Below are 19,761 nucleotides of genomic sequence, written 5' to 3'. Positions count from 1 at the left end.
GCTATGTCAACAACTCTTTGGCTCTTTCTGCACTTAGAATAGCTAATTAGTAAGCACCTGTTTTGGTCATTGTACAGTCACAAGACACTTTTTGTGAACATTGTTTAAGTTCCTGTGTTCTTTTGATTAACAAGATTAAAAAAGTTGATCTGTAAAACAGGAGAGTCTAGATGGCCTCCTTAAGGCTTAGAAGTCCCTTCTACCTTGAAGTCGGTGGTCCAAATGTGACTTCTGTCTAATAATTGTTATCCCTTGTTGGAGTAGCATAATTTTCATAGCATTGCTTTGGAAACAAATTTAATTTTGTAAAAATAGCTACAAAATATAATATCTAAAACAAGAGGTGGCAGGGATGGAATGTTTCCTCACCAGGAGTTCCCTACAGTGCTGATATCACAGGTCTGGACACTGCTCCCCCACTAAGAAAAGGGAAAAAAACACAACACAGTTATTAAACTTGAAGGTGCTTATTTGCGTATTCTACTCATTCAGAAGAAATGATAAAGATTGTGCAAGCATAGTTATATTCTCATATAAGTCATTATAATCTTTAATCAGAAGTAAAAAATTCTATTACTATGTAACAACCTGCTTCAAAATAGCTGTGCTTTTATATCAGTGCAATTAGCAGTCTGGCTAATTTTGTGTTTTTGGTTTAGAAACAGGTGCCACTTGTGTTTGAAAAAAATTGTGCTGCGAAATTGAAGGAGAAACAACTCTTGAAGATGTTCCCAACCATTAACCAAAACTTTCTGATGGACATTTTCAAGGACAACAAGTGAGAGCTAAAACAATTTTTTACAAGTCATGATGTAATCATACATAAAAGATATGTGCTTTAAAATTTCAAATCTCAAAATTAAAATGGAAATTTAAATACACTTTAGAGTAGGGGATAGTATGGCCAGTTCTTACTGATTTTAAGAAATTCTATAAAACCTTACTTTATAATATAAACTATTAGAAAAAATTAGATGGATTCACATTATCTGTATATTAATGAAAAAACAGTAGGCATATAATAACCCAAGGAATAACCATTGATTTGGTCACAACATTGTTTTTAAAAACTTGATGTCATCATGTTAAAGGTTACCTATGTACTCAGCGTTTGATTATTTGTACCAATAAATTCAGTTGAGTAGTTTTGTTAAATGTTTGTGTCCTGCTGTAAGGGAAACAAGTATAGTGAAGTGTATGGTTACAGAATGCTCTAGGAAAATTTGAGAAGGGAGAGAACACTTTCAGCTGGTGATCAGAGGAAGATAGCACTCAGTAGAGCCACGAAGGAAGAGAAAAATTTAGACAAGTGGAAATGGTTGACCATTATTGTTGTGCTTGACAAACATCTACCAGAGATGCAAGAAGTCAGCTTAATTGAGCAATAAAACTACTCGTCCGTCACCAATACCACACCCTATAACAAACTTCATAAGGAACCTTAGGAGAAGGGACGTCCAAATCCTGTAGTTCTAGAGTTGAGAGATGCCATGGCCAAATCTATTCCCTACTGGCGTGCCTTGGTACCATTGTAATTTAACTTTCATCAATCCCCACTCTGTATTTGTGGGAGAGCATACCCCATATTTTGTGGGAAATGCTTTGTGAGAACTATTTTTGCTGTGCCATTTGAGTAAGTGCTTTTGCTAAAGAGCTCAGTCTATTGGCTGCTTCTTTAGGGGAAGCACACACTAGGAGGATCTATTTAGCTACAGACTTAGCAGGATAACCACCCGAAAGGTTACCCCTACAACTACACTGCGGTGCCAAAATAGATTGGGGTGGTTAGCACAGAGGGACATTTTAACAAAGAATAGAAAAAGAAACAAAAGATAGGATTGCTTTATATCACCTTCTGAAGCTTTTTTACCTTTGGCTTTGTGTTTGTTTATATACATGTGTTTATTATGATTGTACTTAGTGTTTATGTTCTTCTGGTTCTGCTGATTGTGTTTTACAGGAAGCTGATTTATTCTAATGCTTATTATAAGTGGTGTTTTCCCTTCATTGACAGTATTTACATTTTAACTCCACAGCTACTGTTTAGAACAGACAGTGCAATTTCTGAATTGTGTCCTTGAAGCAGATCCTGTAAAAACTGTTGTAGCCCAAGAATTTATTCATCAAAATGAAACTGCCTCTTCTTATAATACACAGAAGTCTAAAGAGAAGAAGGTATAGTATGATCTGCCTTGGAGATGAAAAGTTATCAGATTCTTTCTTGCTTGTTTGCTGTAATGAATCTGTGATGTCATCTGTGGGGAATCTTCCACAGATGCAGATCAGAACTTAAACCAATGCCGTGTCCCTGTAGTAGTCTGGCCTGATTTCAATGTGAATTTTTCAGAGGTAGATTTTCATGAGATGGGGAAAACATTTTTTGAACACAGACATAGATACAGATTTATTGAAGGTTAGAGATCTTTATATTTAGAAGAATAAATTATAAGAAGGCAAAATGATGATTTTGAATTTGAAATGAGTTTTATCTTGATAGTTGACAAGTGGAAGTGGTGGAGTGCACTTTAGGCTTGGGGGGTAACCAGTACAAATTATTCCACTTGGCACGTTTGTATTTGGCAAACATCCACCAGAGATGCAGGAAGTCAGCTTAGTTGAGGAGCAGAACTACTGATCCATCACCAAAAAGGACATTCAAGTCCAGTGGTTTAGTAGTTGAGTGTTACCATGGCCACATGCAATTTTTAAAAATTTCTATTACTATATTTGTTTTTACATTGCCTAAATTCTCCTCCCCCTTTCCTTCCCCAAAGGGCCGTCCCATATAACAAATCCTGTTTTAGAAGGAAAAAAATCAGTAAAATCAAATCAGTGCATCAGGAAAAAATCTGAAAATATGTACAGTTTCACCCCTGTGGACTTTCCTATCTCTGCATTTGAGTGAGGAAAAGTGTCTCTTCTTGGAGGCCATGTTTGTTCTGTGTAATTTTGCAGCATTCACTTCTGGTGTTCTGTGGTGGTTCTTTCTGTTTACATTCTTGTAGTCACTGTGTTTTTGGTTTTGCTTATTTTATTTTGCATTAATTCATCTAAGTCTTTCCACGCTTCTCTGTGTTAATATTTGTCTTTTCTTACAGCAATATTGTATCATACTCATGTACCATAATTAGTTTAGCCATTTCCCAGTTGATTTGCGTCTACTTTGATTCCAGTTCTTTGCTTATCACAAAAGTGCTATTATTAAATACTTTGGTATAGATGCAGACTTACTTTTTTATTTTTGCTAAGCAGTGGGGTTAAGTGACTTGCCCAGGGTCACACAGCTAGTAAGTGTCAAGTGTCTGAGGCTGTATTTGAACTCAAGTCCTCTTGACTCCAGGGCCAGTGCTATCAACTGCTTTACCTAGCTGCCCCCGGACTTACTTTTTATCATTGATTCTAATCCTTATTTTTAAAAGCCTTCCTAAACAGTATTTTCTTGCCTTTATAATGAGCGTAATTAAACCTTTATTTGGTTAGGGATCTTACTTGTAGAACTGATAAATTTTTTGGGGGGACTTTGTAGTATCTCTAATGTGATAAGATACATCCCCGAAACTAGGACTAAAGGCATATTAGTGACCCTCATTTTCCAGTTCACTACGTAGATGATGCTCAGGCACTGAAGACGATCTGACTCAAAAGTTATATACTGTTTTCTGAACAGGAATGTGAAGAGCCAAGAGACACATTTAGTTTTTAACTAAAAGCTGTGTAGAGTCGAACTGTGTTTTCTGTTTTCCTTGTTGACTCACTGATTGATTTTTTTTTTTAGACAAAGAAATCCAAAGAGACAGAAGATATCCCAAGTGATCCATCTTTCCAGGATTTTGAGTACCCTAAGTATGATGACTACAGGGCAGAGGCTGTCCTTCACCAGCAAAAGAGATTGGAATGCTATAGCAAGGCAAAAGAAGCTTATCGCATGGGGAAAAAAAATGTTGCCACATTTTACGCGCAGCAGGTAAAATGGACAATTACTTATTAGTGTTTTGTTTTTTTTTTTTTACTGTCGCTATTTTCTAACATATCTATCCTTTAAGCAAAAATATTTTTATATCACTAGTGTTAATGTTAGAGTTCTGCTTCTGACTTCTTTAAGATGAGATGGTGGGACAAGAAGAGGGAAAAGAGAGAAGCCCTATAGCCAAAAACAAAGGAGAAGCAAATTGTCTAGGTGACTTGGAGAGGCTCATACTAGTGAAGTGGGTCAGAGCTTGAAATTTGTGGGGAAGAGAACAATTGACAGGCTGAGACATTGGTCCACATTCTTTCTCTTGGTTGAAAGTGGGCTGTAATCAAGCAAGAAGCATTGGGGAGGATATACAAAGGGAGTAGAACCTGAAGAGTAGGGTAATGGGAAGGTAGTTCACAAGATACGGCAAACAAGCAAAGGTAAGTGGAACAATGAGCAGGTAATTGATAGAGTGGATTTGTGGGTGAAGTGAATTGGTTAGATTTATTGTGCTGGCTAAAGTGATGTGGGAGTAGCCGTGGAGTTGTTAAGTCTAAGGGAAGGAAATTAAGTAGAGAAGATACCTTATTTAGATGTGATAATTCTGATTTAAAAAAAAAAACCTTTTAAACCTTTTTCTTTTTAAGAAAGCTCAAAATTTCAACCATTATGGACATTGGGAGAAATTTTGCAGTGACTTGAGTTGATGGGTGAGACTTTTGCATTTCTCCCTAATCTGAGTGATAGATAAAGTCATTTATCAATGACTTGATAAAGGAATAAATGGTATGCATATCAAATTTGTAGGTAAGGTATGCAGGAAGGGGTAACTAAGAAATGATGACAGTCAGGAATGAAGATCTTGACAGACAAGAGCATTAAGCTAAATCTATTAATATGAAATTCACTAGGGATAAATAGACTTTCATATTGTTACAAAAAGTCATTTTTATAAATATAAGATGGGCTGACTTGATTAGACTGGAGTTCTGAAAAAAAATCTCAGTTTTAGGAGACTACAAGCTCAGTATAATGATAAAAACTAACATTTGTATAGGGCTTTAAGGTGTACTAAGTGCTTTACAATTATCACATTTGATCCTCACAATCCTGGGAAGTAGGTGCTTTTATTATCCCTATTTTACAGATGAGGAAACTGAGACAGAGGATAAGTGACTTGCCCAGGGTCACATAGTGTCTGAGGCTGGAATTGAATTCAGGTTTCCTGACTCTGAAGTCCAGCACTCTATGAATGTGATATGGCATCTAGCAATGCTAAGATGATAATGTACTCTTCACCTATTAGGCCTCTTCTGTCATTTCTGAATACCATTGTTTAATAAGGACATTGATAAGCTAGAGAGTGTCCTGAGGAGGGCAGTTAGGGTGCTGAAGGGTTGGTTAAAGGAACTGAGCATGCTTAACCTGGAGAAGAGGAGACTCCAAAGGGACGTGATAGCTTTCTGTTTGAAGGGCCATCCTGTAGTGGAGAGATCAGATTTGTTTGGTTTGGTCCCAAGGGCTGAAACCAGGAGCAGTAGCGAGTGGTTGAAAAGAGGACAACTCAGGTTTCATGTCATTAAGAGCTTCTTAACAATTTGACCTGTCCAGGAAAGGAGTATGGCTACCTGGAGAGGTAGGTGACCCTCTGTGTCCAGAATATGTAGGTATATTACAGTGGGGATTTCATTTATGTATAGGCTGGACTACATAATTCTGTAAGTTATTTACATAGTCAGAAGGCTATAAATAAAATGTTGTTTGGTTGTTTCAGTCATGGACCCCATTTGGGGATTTCTTGACATTTGTCATTTCCTACTCCAGCTCATTTTACAGATGAGGAAATTGAAACAAACAGGGTAAAGTGTCTTGCCCAGGGTCACATAGGTAGTAAGTGTCTGGGGCCATATTTGAACTTGGGCCCTGCGCTGTGCCACTTACCTGCTCAATAGTTTGTTGTTTAGGCATTTTAGTCATGCCTGACTTTTCATGACCTCATTTGGGGTTTTCTTGGCAAAGATACTGGAGTGGTTTGCCATTTCCTTGTTTAGCTCATTTTACAGATAAGGAAATTGAGGCAAACAGGGTTAAGTGACTTGCCCAGGATCATACAGCTAGTTAGTGTCTAAGACCAGATTTGAACTGAGGTCCTCCTGACTCCAAGTCCAGTGCTATATCCACTGTGCCACCTAGGTGTCTATAAATAAAATAAGTATCATCTTATGCTTGAGTATTTAATCTCCTTTAAAATGGTTAGTTTGTAGATTTTTTTTTGTTTGAATACTTTTCTGTTTTAGATCTTGATCTATTGATACTTATTCTGAAAACAATTAACGTTAATAAATATTTATTTAAAGTTGGATAGTATTGCCATTTATGTAATATTTTATTGAGCTCTTAATAACGTAACTATATGTCTTATTTAAAAGTTCCCACAAAATCCAGGAGCTGAAAGTTCCATCTAATCCCCTACTATGAGAAGCTTTTGATATGTAATTTGGTTGGGGAGGAGAAGTTATGGCAGCAACACCCATTGTTTGATTGTTCTAGTGGTCTGGGGCTAAAAGAGGGTTCCTTTTTTTCTTATTTGAATTGTTTTTATATCAACTACGTTTCCCAAGATAACTTTCCCTCTTGCCCTCACAAAGAGCCATCCTTTCTAACAAAGAATAAGAAAGTGGAGGAGAAAAGATTCAGCAAAACTAATCAACATTAAACCGAGTTTAATTTTGCAGTGTTCCAAACCCATAGCCATCCACCTCTACAAAGAAAGGAGGTACTGTCTCATAGTTCTTCCCTTGGACCAAGCTTTTCATGGCATTCAATTTTTATTTTTGTTTTGTTTATCTATCCATTTATATTATTGTATTCATTGTTTATAATTTTTCTTTTATCTACCTACTTTACTTTGCATCAGTACATAGTAATAGCCTTCCCATAAGTCTTATCTGTTCTTCAAATTGGTTATTTTTACAGCATAATAATAATCCATTTAATACATGTGTTACAGTTTTGGGCATAACTTTGTTTTCAGTTCTTTCACTACTACAGAAAGTGCTACTATTAATTATTTTGTTTATGGGACCTTTTTATCACTAATATGCCTATCACTAATATGGCACCTCAGATATGTCAATGTGGACATTTTGATCAGTTTCTTAGCTTAATTCCAAATTGATTTCCAGAATGGTTGATCAGTCCATAGCTTCACCAGCGGTGCATTATTGTGCTTATTTTTCCACAGGCCCTCTCCACCATGGACTATTTCCATCTTTTGTCTCCTTTGCCCAGTTGTTGGGTATAAATTGAAGACTTGGAATTGTTTTGATTGAATTTCTCTTATTTGTGATTTGGAGCAGTCTTTCACATGGTTGTTAAGAGTTTGTGGTTCTTTCAGTTATTGTTTATTCATATCCTTTGAACCCTTAAACATTAGGGAATGTCTTATGTATTTGCTATTAGTTCCTTATATATCTTGGATATCAGATCCACCAAGAGCATGGCATAATAGTACATAAAGAGCTTCTTGGGCTTGGGGCCAGGAAGACAAAAATTTTGACTTTGATGATTGCCTCTAACCATTTTTAGGTTAAGAGTTCTGTCCCTGGCCATAACTGTAAAAGTTGCCTTATTTGGTTCTTTACAATGATAGGACTTTTTTACATATTCATTTTGAGCTAATTGTGGTATATGGTATGAGATATTCTAAACATGATTTCTAGAAAACTGCTTTCTAGTTTTCATAACAGTTCTTGTCAAAATTCCCTAAATAAATTTTGTTCTCCTGTTTATCAAGCACTGTAATGTCAGTGAATATTAAATATTAAAATTGAGGCAGATACTAATCTTCAATCCATGAACATTAGCATCTCTTTTTAAAAAGCATTTCTTGTTGCAGCCACAGCCTCCTGTTCACTTTAGCCATTGATTCTCTGATTAGTATATCTGGATGTATGGGGACCCATATAATATTTTTAATTTTAGCTTCATCCGTCTTGCTCCTGTTTGGGCAGCCTTTTCTTGTGGGTCCTGTTAATCTTTTTCATTATGTATTGCTAAACAGAAAAAAGTCATTCATCTCAACTGGTGATATATTTATAATTAAAGGGTAGTCTTCACGAGGAGAAGATGAGAGAAGCCAACCATCTTGCAGCTGTGGAGATATTTGAGAAAGTTAATGCATCCCTACTACCACAGAATGTTTTGGACCTACATGGACTCCACGTAGATGAAGCCATAAATCATTTAATAACTGTATTGCAACAAAAAACTGAAGGTAAATATTTAGCAGTCACTTTTCTTTTTCTTTTTTTTTTTTTTGGTTAGGCAGTGGGGTTAAGTGACTTGCCCAGGGTCACACAGCTAGTAAGTGTTATGTGTCTGAGGCTGGATTTGAACTCAGGTCCTCCTGAATCCAGGGCTGGTGCTCTATCCACTGTGCCACTTAGTTGCCCCATCATTTTTCAAAAAGATGTTGATTTTACTTATTTTTACATATTCGTGGAGGTATTAGATGGTGTACATTTATATGCTGATGATCACTAAATGGTATATAAACAAAGTTTATGTTACTTTATTTAATGGCTCCCTTTTGAAAAATATTCCTCTTCGGCATGCATGGAAATATTTACTTCTCTTTTTATTTCTGCCTTCCATTTCTTGCATTTCCTATCTGTTCTAGTCCAGTATTTCTTAATGTCAGGCCACCTATAAATCTAATAACTCTATGACTTGTAAAGAACTTTTAAAAACCTCACAGATCTTTGGTGTAGTGGAAATGAAAAGGACATGGACATGATTACTGAAAGTTACAGAGTTGTCACAAAAAGCATTTTGGAAAAGCTCAAGTCATTAAGGCATAGCTGTAGAACAAGCTGGGCATTTCACATTCCTGCTTATCTGACTTTGACTTAAGTAAATGAAGCAACCTGGTTAGACCGAACTTTTCCTAGGAATTCAGGTAAGGTGTGAGATAACTGTTCTTGCTCTCTTGTGTTTCTACCTTCAGGTAGAAACCCTAATCGACATATGCCCCAACGAGTCAAGCGGTACATGACTAAATCTGATGATCAGCCTATTAGCGCAGCTCAGTCTGCTGGGGCTCAGCCTGTGTGTGTGTGTGAAGTGGGGCATTGATACTGGGCTTACTGAGGTGGGATGTTTCTCCCAGAGCAGGGCTCAGAGAAAAGCCAAGGCTCCACAAATCTTCTTAGTTTCACTCATTTTCCCAGAGGTTCTCAATGATTTCTTATGCTTAATTCCTTTGATTACTACTTTAATCTTCTGATGAATCTTCTAAAGACTCAACATATTCTGTTACTTTTCGATGCCCAAACCAAATATTTGTTCATTCCAAATGCTTGATCTACTACCCTTTCTGGTTCAACACACCCAGGCCATCTTCCAACTTCCAGAAATGGCCAAATGCCATCCCCTCTTTTCTTATTTCCTTAAGTAAGAGCATAAGTGTCACAGCTGTTTGATCCTAGGAGTGACCTTGCCTGTCAGGTCACAGGCAAGACCTAGGCTATGCAGAGAACTGTCTAGGTGGGAATCTTCACCAAGGATTCCAATTCAGGCACTGTCTGAGGGGCTAGGTGACTTGTCCGTAGTGACACAATTAATTAGGAGTGTCAGTGGCAGGAAGTGAACCCAAATCTTCCTGACTCCTACACCTGTTCTCAGTCCTAGTTTTTCCATGAATAGCATATGGGTATGGTTTTTTGACTGAGTCCAAGTTTTACAGAACAGTTCCTTTTATTAAAGGAATTTGTTCTGTGAAGTTTGGAGTGAATTAAAGGGCTGCACTTGAGGACCTAGAGGGCCATGTGTGGCCTGGAGGCCACAGGTTCTCCCACCGCCCCCAAATATACTTTATATAATGATACTTATTCTGTGCTTTCATTTATGTCATCATGATGTGATCAAATATTTTTTTAAAAAACCTTACTATTCCATTATGCACATTCAGTAGAGGATAGCCTTTTCCCTCCAACCCCATTTTCATCACTAAAAATGAATAGTATTTTTCTCCTTTCGTTATGGTTTCATAATTTTCAAACTTTCATAATGTGGAATTGCTTAATCCTACTTTCTAAATACTCTAACTTGTTCTTTCTAAAAGGTATTCTTTTTTTCCCCTCTCACCACATGACTCAAACCTTTCCATTTTTGTTTTTCTAGTAGTCTCAAGAAGGCTAAATGAGATATGCAGGCCAAAAAATGGGAATGATCCCCAAAAGGGTATTTAAGCCATGTTTGGGTTAAGAGAAGGAACAAGCAAGTGGGGACAGGTCTCCATGTTGGACAAGATGACCCAGAGAAGGCAGATCTATATAACTTCTAGTGTGCCTTCCATCTTCCCCAGTCAGGAGAATTTATTTATGTTAGGCTTTTGTTGTAGGCTAACTAACATAAAGGAATCGGATTCCACCATTCACTTGATTTTAAGCCCATAGTTACATAATTTAGCAAAACCAATCCCCATATTAGTCATGTTCAAAAATGTACCTCTCTTAGCATTTTACGTTCATTATCACTTTATCAGGAGGTGAGTGTTCTTTTAGGCTTATCATTACACTTATTACTCTTTTGGTTTATAATTGCATTGATCAAGGTTCTAAAGCCTTTCAAAGTTATTTTTCACTGTGATGTTATCCGAATAAATTGTTCTACATCCTACATCATTAGTTCATAGAGGTCTTCTCAGTTAGCTCTCAGATTGTTCATTTCATCATTTCTATGGACCAATAATATTCCATTGCATTCATAATCCACAATTTCTTTAGCCATTCCCCAGTAGGAGAATTCCTTTAGTTTCCAATTTTTGGCTATCATGAAAAGACTTGCTTATAAATATATTTGTACATATAGAGTCTTTTCCTCTTTTTTTGATTTATTTTGGAAGATAGTCCTAGTAGTGGTAATATATAGTTGGGTCAATGGAAATAGTTATAAATTGTTTTTAAGAATGGCTGGGTGAATTCATGGCTTCACCAGCAGTACACAAGTGCTTGTTTCCCCAAAATTCCTCCAGCATTTGTCATTTTCTTCTTTTGTCATCTTTGTCAGTCTGCTAGCTGTGAGGGGGAGTCTTTAAGTTCTAATTCTTACATTTCTCAAATTATTAATGATTTTGAGCATTTTTAATATGATTTATTGATATCCTGGATTTCTTCCTTTGAAAATTGCCAGTTCGTATTGATTGGGACATAGTTCTTATTCTTATAATTCAAAATAACTTTCTGTAGAAAATAGTAATATCACTTAGGTAAATTGGATTAAAAATTGAGCCCAAAGAATTTTGAACAATGTCTTATAAAAATTCGGGGAGGAGAGCACTATTTGAATACCACAGGTGTCTTTTTTTCTCTGCTGTTCTTCATTTTAGTCTGTGACTTTGATGATGAGTATGTTTGAAGGCACAAAACTGATCAGGACAGAATCAAAACTCCATTTATAATCATTAAAATTCTTAATAAGGAAGGGGAAGACAAAAGCATTAAGAAAAAAGGTAGGCTGGAATCCATAACTTAAACTTGCATAGGATTTGTCAGCCCAGAAAGTATGGGAGTCTCTTAAGGATGCGATTCTGAAGATGTAAGCAGAAACAGTTTTAGTAAGGGAGAAAAAGAGAATTGTCAATAGAGAATCACGTGGCTAAACAAGGAACTCAATAATGTGTAGATGATGGAAGCAAGGAGAAGGTAATGAAGGATAAGTGTCAAAAGCCCTAATATTCAGAATGAGCTTGAGGAAACAGAACAATGGTAACAATGGAAACAATGACCACAATAATTTAAATGGAAAAAACAAAGCAATCAAGTGAATGTGGCAATATTACAAATACTTTCAAGCATGGCTTGGATAAAGAGATATGAGAAAACACTGCCACCCTATTCCATTGCAGTGTGGAACAATAAATATATTTTCAGGCTTTTCTGTTGTACTTTGAGCTGGCTGATTCCCCCCCCCCCCCGCCCCTTAAATTGTCTTTTAAAAAAACTTTTTCTTACACGTGATAGAATTCTGAGAGGGGGCAGAAGGAATACTAGGAGAAATTATGATGTAGAAAACAATATGAATTTTGTTTTTAAAGAAACATCATAAATGAAGGAGTCATAGAACTGTCCCCAATTTTTTTTAAACAAGTGGAGTAAAAACCTATGGATTATAAAACAGTGAAATGAACTTTAATTTTTGGCTAAATTCTAGAATATTATTAAGGAGGTGGTTTATGAACATTTAGAAAAGTATGCTACTGATCATAAAATCATATCTGGAGCTGGAAGAGGCCTCAGTTCATCTAGTCCAACCTGATCATTTTATAAATAAGGAAACTGAGGCCCAAAGAAGATAAATACTTACCCAAGGAGTATATTAAATAGAAGAGTGACATGGTCAGACCTGTGCTTTTGGAAAGTCACTTTGGCAGCTCTTTAGAGTTCTGGGGAGAATGAACAGAGGAGGGACAATCTTGAGATAGAGAGACTTCTAAGTTAGGGAAACCATGTTATAGCTTAATAGATATTTGTTGATTGGGACAGTTTTTTTTTAAGTATTGAAAAGCCATGGAAAGGAGTCCTAGATTTGGAATTAGACCTGGGTTCAGTTTGGACACACGTTGCCTGTGATCTTGGGCAAATTAACCTCTCAGGGCCATGGATTTCTCATCCTTAAAATGACAGTTAGACTAAAAGTCCCATCTAATTCTAAATCTAAGATCTTATTACAGTAGTTTAGTTTTTTAAAACTGGATCTCTCTCTCTCTCTCTCTCTCTCTCTCTCTCTTCTCTCTCTCTCTCTCTCTCTCTCTGTCTCTCTCTGTCTCTGTCTCTCTCTCTCTCTCTCTCTCTGTCTCTCTCTCTCTCTCTGTCTCTCTCTCTCTCTCTCTCTCTCTCTCTCTCTCTCTCTCTCTCTCTCCAGTAAGAAAATCCAGGGCTCATTTCCACTACTGATTCCTTAGGCAAGTAAGACTCATAAGAAAATAGTGAGTGAATTGAACTGAAAAAACATGAAATTCACATACATTTGCCTCTTAGTGCAACTCACTAAAGACTGTAATGATCTAGGAGAACTGGTTCAAAAAAAACCCAAATGATTTCAGTTTCTATCTCCATGCCTGAAGTACACTCTCCCCAACCTCTGCCCCTTAGAATCCCTTAGTTTCCTTTAAGAATCAGTCAGCTCAAGTTCTACTTTCTATGTGAAACTTGTCACAATCCATTTCCTTCCTCCCCTCCCATTCCCACCTTCTTCCTTCAGGCTACTAATTTTATTGCCTACATCTGTGTGTCCTTCTGTCTGTCCTGTCCATCTATCCATCCATTCTGTCCGTCTGTCTATTCTAACTACTTTGTAAGCTCCCTAAAGGCAGGAATTGTTCCACTTCTGTTTCTGTGTCCCAAGCACCTTGTACAATATCTGGCACATAATAGACACTTAACAGTTGATTGATTGAATCTTAGAAGTGTAGGCTCTATAGTCAGTCAGCTATGAAAACAAGAGGGGAAAGGGCATACTTGCTTCACCAGAAGATGGAAGTAGACCAAGGAATAATATGACAAAACACCAAATACCCAGAGCAGCCTGAACCCTGGGGAATGGGGTCATTTAGTTCCAGTGTAGATGTCCCAGTGTGTGGGAGTGGGAGAGGAAGTCAGTTTGGATATATTCCTAGTAAGTAAAGAGATAGGGATAGGGGCTGGACTTGTGATTTAATTGGTATAGACAACCCCAAGGTGAGCTAGGTGGCACAATGGATAGAGCACTAGGCTTGGAGTCAGGAAGATCTGAGTTCAAATCCAGTTTGGACATTTATTAGCTGTGTAACCTTGGGCAAGTCACTTCACCATTGTTTGCCTCAGTTTCCTCATGTTTAAAATAGCAATAATAATAGCACTTGCCCCACAGGGTTATTGTGAGGAACAAATGAGATGATAATTGTAAGGTGCTTAGCACAGTGCCTGGAACATAGTGCTATATAAACGTTAGCTATTATTATTCTACTAAACATGATTCAGTCCATAAAGGGCTGGTCTTAAAGCTAGAAAGACTTGATTTCAGGTCCTGCATCTGACACATATTGACTCCCTCTGAGCGAGTCACTTGATCCCTCTCAGTGGTCTAGAATGCTACTCTTAATCAGATTCAGTCTCCTGCCTCAGTCTTTGCGTTCCTGGAATATGCTATAAATCCATTTGGTGTTGTTGATGAGGCATTTCAGCTGTGTCCAACTCTCTGTGACCTCATTTGGAGTTTTGAACAGGTATTGACAGTGTTTCTACTGGGAATAAGTAAGTGATGCTCCTCTCTTCAGAGCAAAGAGTGATGTGAGAGGATTTAAGGAGGGATATGGAATTACCTCTCCTTTCTTCAGTCCTTTATTCTTTGAGTGAGTTTGAAGATTCACTATACATGGAGTTTAGATAAAACATGCATTTTTGATGCTTTTTTTGTTTTGTCTGGATTATTACACATGTCAATCATTGCAGAAACAATTTTTGAATACATAAGTATAGATCTGTTATGTATCAAGACCTCCCTTATAAGAGTAAATTTTAACAGTTGTAATTCCTTTTGTAAGAGCATAAGCAGAATGGTGGTAAACCATATCTCTCCGTCATTACGGGAAGAGGAAACCATAGCCAGGGAGGAGTTGCTCGAATCAAACCAGCAGTCATTAAATACCTCACAAGCCACAACTTCAGGTGAGCTTAGATTTCTGTTACAGATAATGAAACTTGCATATATAATGAGGTAAACACTGATGTTTGTTCAAAACAGGTTCTTGTAATAGTGCGTTGAAACTAACTATACTAATCCTATTGCAGTATTTCATGCTAGAAATTATGCACATGAATAAGGATAGGAGTTTATATGTGTTTTTATATTTCATTGCGATTCCATTTCTGGCCATAGTAAGAATTTTAAAAAGAACAGATATTGTGCCTCATACTAATCAGGTAGGTTGTAATCTTTTGAAAGTTCAGAGAAAGATTTTTACTAGAGAAATGTTTTCTAAAATGAAAAATTAAGATTATACATCATAATATAGATTTGCTTTTCCCGTATTTTGAAGATCACATATTACTTGACTAAAATGATGAAAAAAGATGAAAATATCTATTGAAGACAAATTTGTAGATTAGTCAGCATATTCAACAGTGTGGTATAATTGTCATGATTACTTCTTTGTAATAAAAATGCCGTATTTGTACCTTCATTCTGAGGGTGAGAAGTAATACTGCAGAATTAATTTTGGAAAAGGAGTCATCCAGCCAATACATAGTATCATTAGTTAGGAATCTTTTACTGACTAATGTTACTGTTTACTTTTCTGTTGAACAAAGTTTAAGTTCAGCAGGACCTGAGGACTTTATTACTTTTGTCTTCCTGCTGGCATTGACTTTTCATGAACGACTCCTTTTGAGGGCTGACTTACCTCTTACTTACAGATAGTCTAACTACAGATAGCAATGATCTTATCCTTAAGAAAACAGATATCTGTTTCTTCCTTCCTGAATTTAGAGGTGTAATTTAGGTCTGGTAGTTGAGAAAGTAGGACTTAATTTGCAAGTATTCAGGTAGAGATGCTACTCCTGTTTCTGAATTGTATTTAATTTGACATTAAATTAGAAGATGTGATGGCAAAGTCAGAATTAGTGACCTTAAAATCACAGAATTTGAGGACTTGAAAGGAACCTTAAAGGTCATCTAGTTCTTCACTTTTTGTATAGGAGGAAAATATTCCGTGTATGGCAGAACATGGAGTTGACTCTGACACCTCTGGAGTTGACTCCTTGATACCTTGTTTGAGGTTCTTTATACTATATCATGCTCGTACTCTTACGATGTTGAATGGAGGTACTTTGAGATGAAGTTGATAAGGGTATGTTTTTTTAAGTCTGTTATAAAGCTGTATTTTGAATATATTCCTTCTTGTTTTACAGGTTCTCTGAAATTAAACCAGGGTGCTTGAAAGTTATACTGAAGTAAACAGATGATTTTTTGTTGTTGTTAAAACTTGTACTGAAACATTTGCAGCAATTGAAATTGACTTTACTGTTATACAAATATTTCCTTGGGAATACTTTCCACTTTTACAGCAAAATAATTTGTGATGTTTTTCAGAACTTGAAAGAATCTTACTTTTTTACTAAGTCTAATGCCAAATATATTGCCTATCAAAGATGAAAAAATACAGCATTCTTGTTGATTATAGAATTTTAAAGAAAGCAACTGTGATTGATTGCCATTTAAAAGTTTGATGCCCCCCTCAATTCTACCTTCAGATAGAAAATGAAAACTTTGTATCGCTATTTTAACATTTACATAATATCTATAGATCTCCATGTAGTATGGAGAGTACTAGAAGGTATGGTTCCTGCCTATCAAAATGTTGTTTTAAAAAACAAAACAAAATGACAGCAAACCTATTTGAATTTGACACACGAATGAAACGTGTTATTGTCATTTTGTCCTGCTACATACCAAGAGAGGTAAAAGGGGCTACTGGGATTTTTTTTCCCCTGACTTGTGGGACCTCTCTTGCCTTTTTCCTATGTGTGCCATGGGTGAAGAGAGGGTGAGTAGATAGGTAGATAGGGACCACTCCCATCAGTCTTACTCATGTTCTCCTCTGCATCTATTTTGATAAGGCAGGAATATTTAAAGAAATGTTTATACAGACCACGTTATTGGTTGTTTAAATAAAACAGGCCCCTTAAATATATTATCTTCGTTCAATATAAGTATCTTCATTTATGTTTGATATGGGTAATGTCTAAATTGTAGTAGATTGAAATCCTGTTATCCAGCATAAATTTAGAAAACATTCTTAACTCTAATTTAAAAGAAAACCTTAAAGTTAAATTGTTAACCATATTAACATAATCCTCGATGTTTTCTCAAAGGAAAATTCCATAGATTTGCTCTGCTCAGTGGACTAGCTGTACATACATACTTTTGTTTCTTTGTAATTTTTTTCCATTATGCTGCTTTACAATTTTGAGCTGAGAAAATTTTAATGTAATTTTACTTATGGGATTTACCCCCCATTGTAACGTCTTTAAAAAATTATTGTAGCATAATATATAGGTTTGTTGTTTTAAAAATATAGAATAAATTTTTATATTTTGGGGGGAAGAGAATTTGACTCTAAAAGGTAGAAGATATTTTCCACATTTATTTAGCAAACTAATTTTTTAGCTTAAAATATGAGATCAGAAATTCAGGAATCATCTTTCAGGTACTATTTTACTGTAAGAAGTTCCCAAAATTTATAACTATGTCTGCAAAAAGAAGATACGTTTTAATAAAAACAGATCCCAGAAGCATCTTGAAGTATTTTTTTAAGAAAAAATACACGTACTATGAATGCATGCTTTTTAAAGGAAAACCTTACTTGTGAAGTTGTATTTTCAGAAGAAAAAATCTGAGTTTATGTACAGTACAAGAAACATTTTTAGTAGTTGCTGCTAAAGTATTTTTCACATGATTACATTTTAAACAGTTTTATAATTTGTTCTAATCTAAGGAGATATTGATAATTTAGCTTATGGTCTTTGTCCTATGTAAAGAGCTGTACGTGTAAAAAAATAAAACCTAACCTTTTCCGTAATTACTGCAAAAGTGTGATTGTTAACAGAAGCAACGAACTATATATGTTAATAAGAAAGTTTAAGAGGTGTCTTAAAAATTTTAATTGAGACAAAGAGCCAACTGAGTACTGGAGCATATGAAACTTTCTACTCAGTTCCTCAATTTTTCATATTAGGAGACCCACTGACAAAATAACTTAGTTGATCACTTGAGTTGGAATTATTCCACTATGTCTTCACCATGAGTAGGGGTGTGGACAAAATGATCTAAAGGCCACCTAATATATTGAAGTAAAAACCAAATTGTTGGTATCTTGGGGTTGTACATTGGTAGCTTGAATCTAATACCTTATTTTTGGTAAAGATGTTGGGGTTTTTTCTTGATTATTGAAAATGCACCATGAAGTTTTTAATCATTGGTGGTTAATCCATAAAAATATTTTGATTCCAATCCCATTTCACTAATCCTCACCCTCTCACCCCGGCACACTTTTGAACAACCTCTCTTATAGGAAACAAAAACTTAATTAACTTAGGCAAAACATAATTAGGGAAAAAAACATTACTTTCCCCTCTCAGTCATCAAGTGCATGCCAAAGAGAATCAATTTGGGGATTATCTGCTGTTTTATTTGTTGGTTTATCTATGCCACAGTTCATTGACTGTCTTTAAAATTTCATTTTGTATTTGGTTACACATAGAGGATTTCATCATTGATTATGTACTTTGAGTGTAACCTTTACCAATATTGAACAAGAAAAAGAGGAGAGAAATGATTTTTTAAAAATGGAAAGAACTGACAGGATATTTTAGAGTATTTATTTTGCTTTTTATTCCCCAAGTGAGAAATGATAGCATGTTTTATCAGAATTTTTTCACCATTGCATGTTTACCTACATATTGGTTGTTTTTAGAGCTTTCCCTTGTTGTCAAGTTTGTTGCTCAGGTTGGTAGAATTATAATTTCTTTTAAAAATGGAGTTTGTATAGATTATGTGAGTGCATCATAGGAGTTGTAAAACATTCTGAAGGCATAGCTTGTGATTTCTTTCTGATAGTCTTTTTTAATTCAAGTCTTTCCTATGGTTGGCAAAGGGCATGTGCCACAGTGATGGTAGCAAATTTTTGAGGTGGTGGAAACTGGAAACCTTTGAAACTCAGGAAGTTGCTCCGACAATGTTCTGCATGATCTACATTTATGAAAGTGACCACAAAAATATGGTATGCTTTTTCCTATGTGCTTTTCATTGGATATGGTTCTTGTGCATTAAGACATATATTTTGCTTTGTGATGGGGGTGAAATTTAATAACTGTTGTACAGTGGCTTAATCTTTGTTTATCTTTATTTACATGGTGAAAAAATAGACCTAAATATTTGTGTGGTATAATGTGTCATTAAAAGATCTAATAAGAGTCTACATAGTCTATGTTAATGGTGCTTGTATATCCTTTAAATGTAATTCAGGTTCACAGAGTATTAACACAGAATTAATGAAGAACAAGACTAGAACCATGTCAGTATCTCAACCTTTTTATGCCTTCATGTTGGTTGCCAAGTTTTGTTTTTATTCTTCTAAACATGAACTTTGAATTCTGTGTCAAGTAATGACCCTGCTATTGATGAGTAATTGAAATAACTGTGAAAATTCTCATTGAAATACAGCATTACAGCTAAGGTTATCAGTTCATTGGAGAACATTTAATTTTTCAGACAGTATTATAGAGAAAAGTGTAATTTTGTTGTTAACTGTGTAATTTTTTTATTGAAAGACTTTTTATAATTTTGCTTTTAAAATTTCTATTGAAAAGAATTTGCAAATTGTACATCTAGTTTAATAAAGTACTTTAAACACAAACCTATGTGTGATAGGCTCTTCTTGGCCAGACTAATGACCTTCTTAAGTAATTCAGAGTCTAGTCAATAGGTATTCATTAAGCACCTGCTTTGTGCCAGGCATTGTGCTATGTACCAGTGGGGATACTGGTTAAAAAAAAACAAAACCAATCTGTATTTGCAAGGAGCTTATGCTAATGGGGGAGATAGTAAGTATTTATATAAATATATCTGGCATGAATATAAAGTGAATAAATGGAAATATATACAAAGAGTTCAGTTTAACAGTTGGGGGATCAGAAAAGATTTCAAGAAGAAGACGGTGCTTTAATAGCCTTTTAAAAGAAAAACTGTCCTCTGAGGTGATGTTA

The 19,761-nt window shown here is 35.7% G+C and overlaps 1 protein-coding gene across 4 annotated transcripts in view; it reads left to right on the top strand.

Annotated features, from left to right (window-relative positions):
* Window positions 1-19,412, top strand: part of N4BP2 (NEDD4 binding protein 2) — a 76,938-nt gene extending 57,526 nt beyond the window's left edge. For 3 of the 4 annotated variants that reach the window (XM_020991352.2, XM_020991376.2, XM_078148827.1), the window contains 6 exons: window positions 660-778; window positions 2,037-2,175; window positions 3,776-3,964; window positions 8,063-8,231; window positions 14,541-14,664; window positions 15,907-19,412. In XM_020991352.2, coding sequence (XP_020847011.1) covers window positions 660-778; window positions 2,037-2,175; window positions 3,776-3,964; window positions 8,063-8,231; window positions 14,541-14,664; window positions 15,907-15,952 — 786 coding nt within the window. In that variant the 3' untranslated portion in view covers window positions 15,953-19,412. The remainder of the gene's footprint in view (window positions 1-659; window positions 779-2,036; window positions 2,176-3,775; window positions 3,965-8,062; window positions 8,232-14,540; window positions 14,665-15,906) is intronic. The other variant, XM_020991366.2, reaches the window with a different exon arrangement.
* Window positions 19,413-19,761: the final 349 nt, after the last annotated feature.

Source organism: Phascolarctos cinereus, unplaced genomic scaffold (assembly GCF_003287225.1).
Source record: "Phascolarctos cinereus isolate Bilbo 61053 unplaced genomic scaffold, phaCin_HiC Scaffold_9;HRSCAF=440, whole genome shotgun sequence".
NCBI lineage: Eukaryota > Metazoa > Chordata > Mammalia > Diprotodontia > Phascolarctidae > Phascolarctos > Phascolarctos cinereus.
Note: the sequence above shows the minus strand (reverse complement) of the source record. Positions and strands in the feature narration are given on the sequence as shown.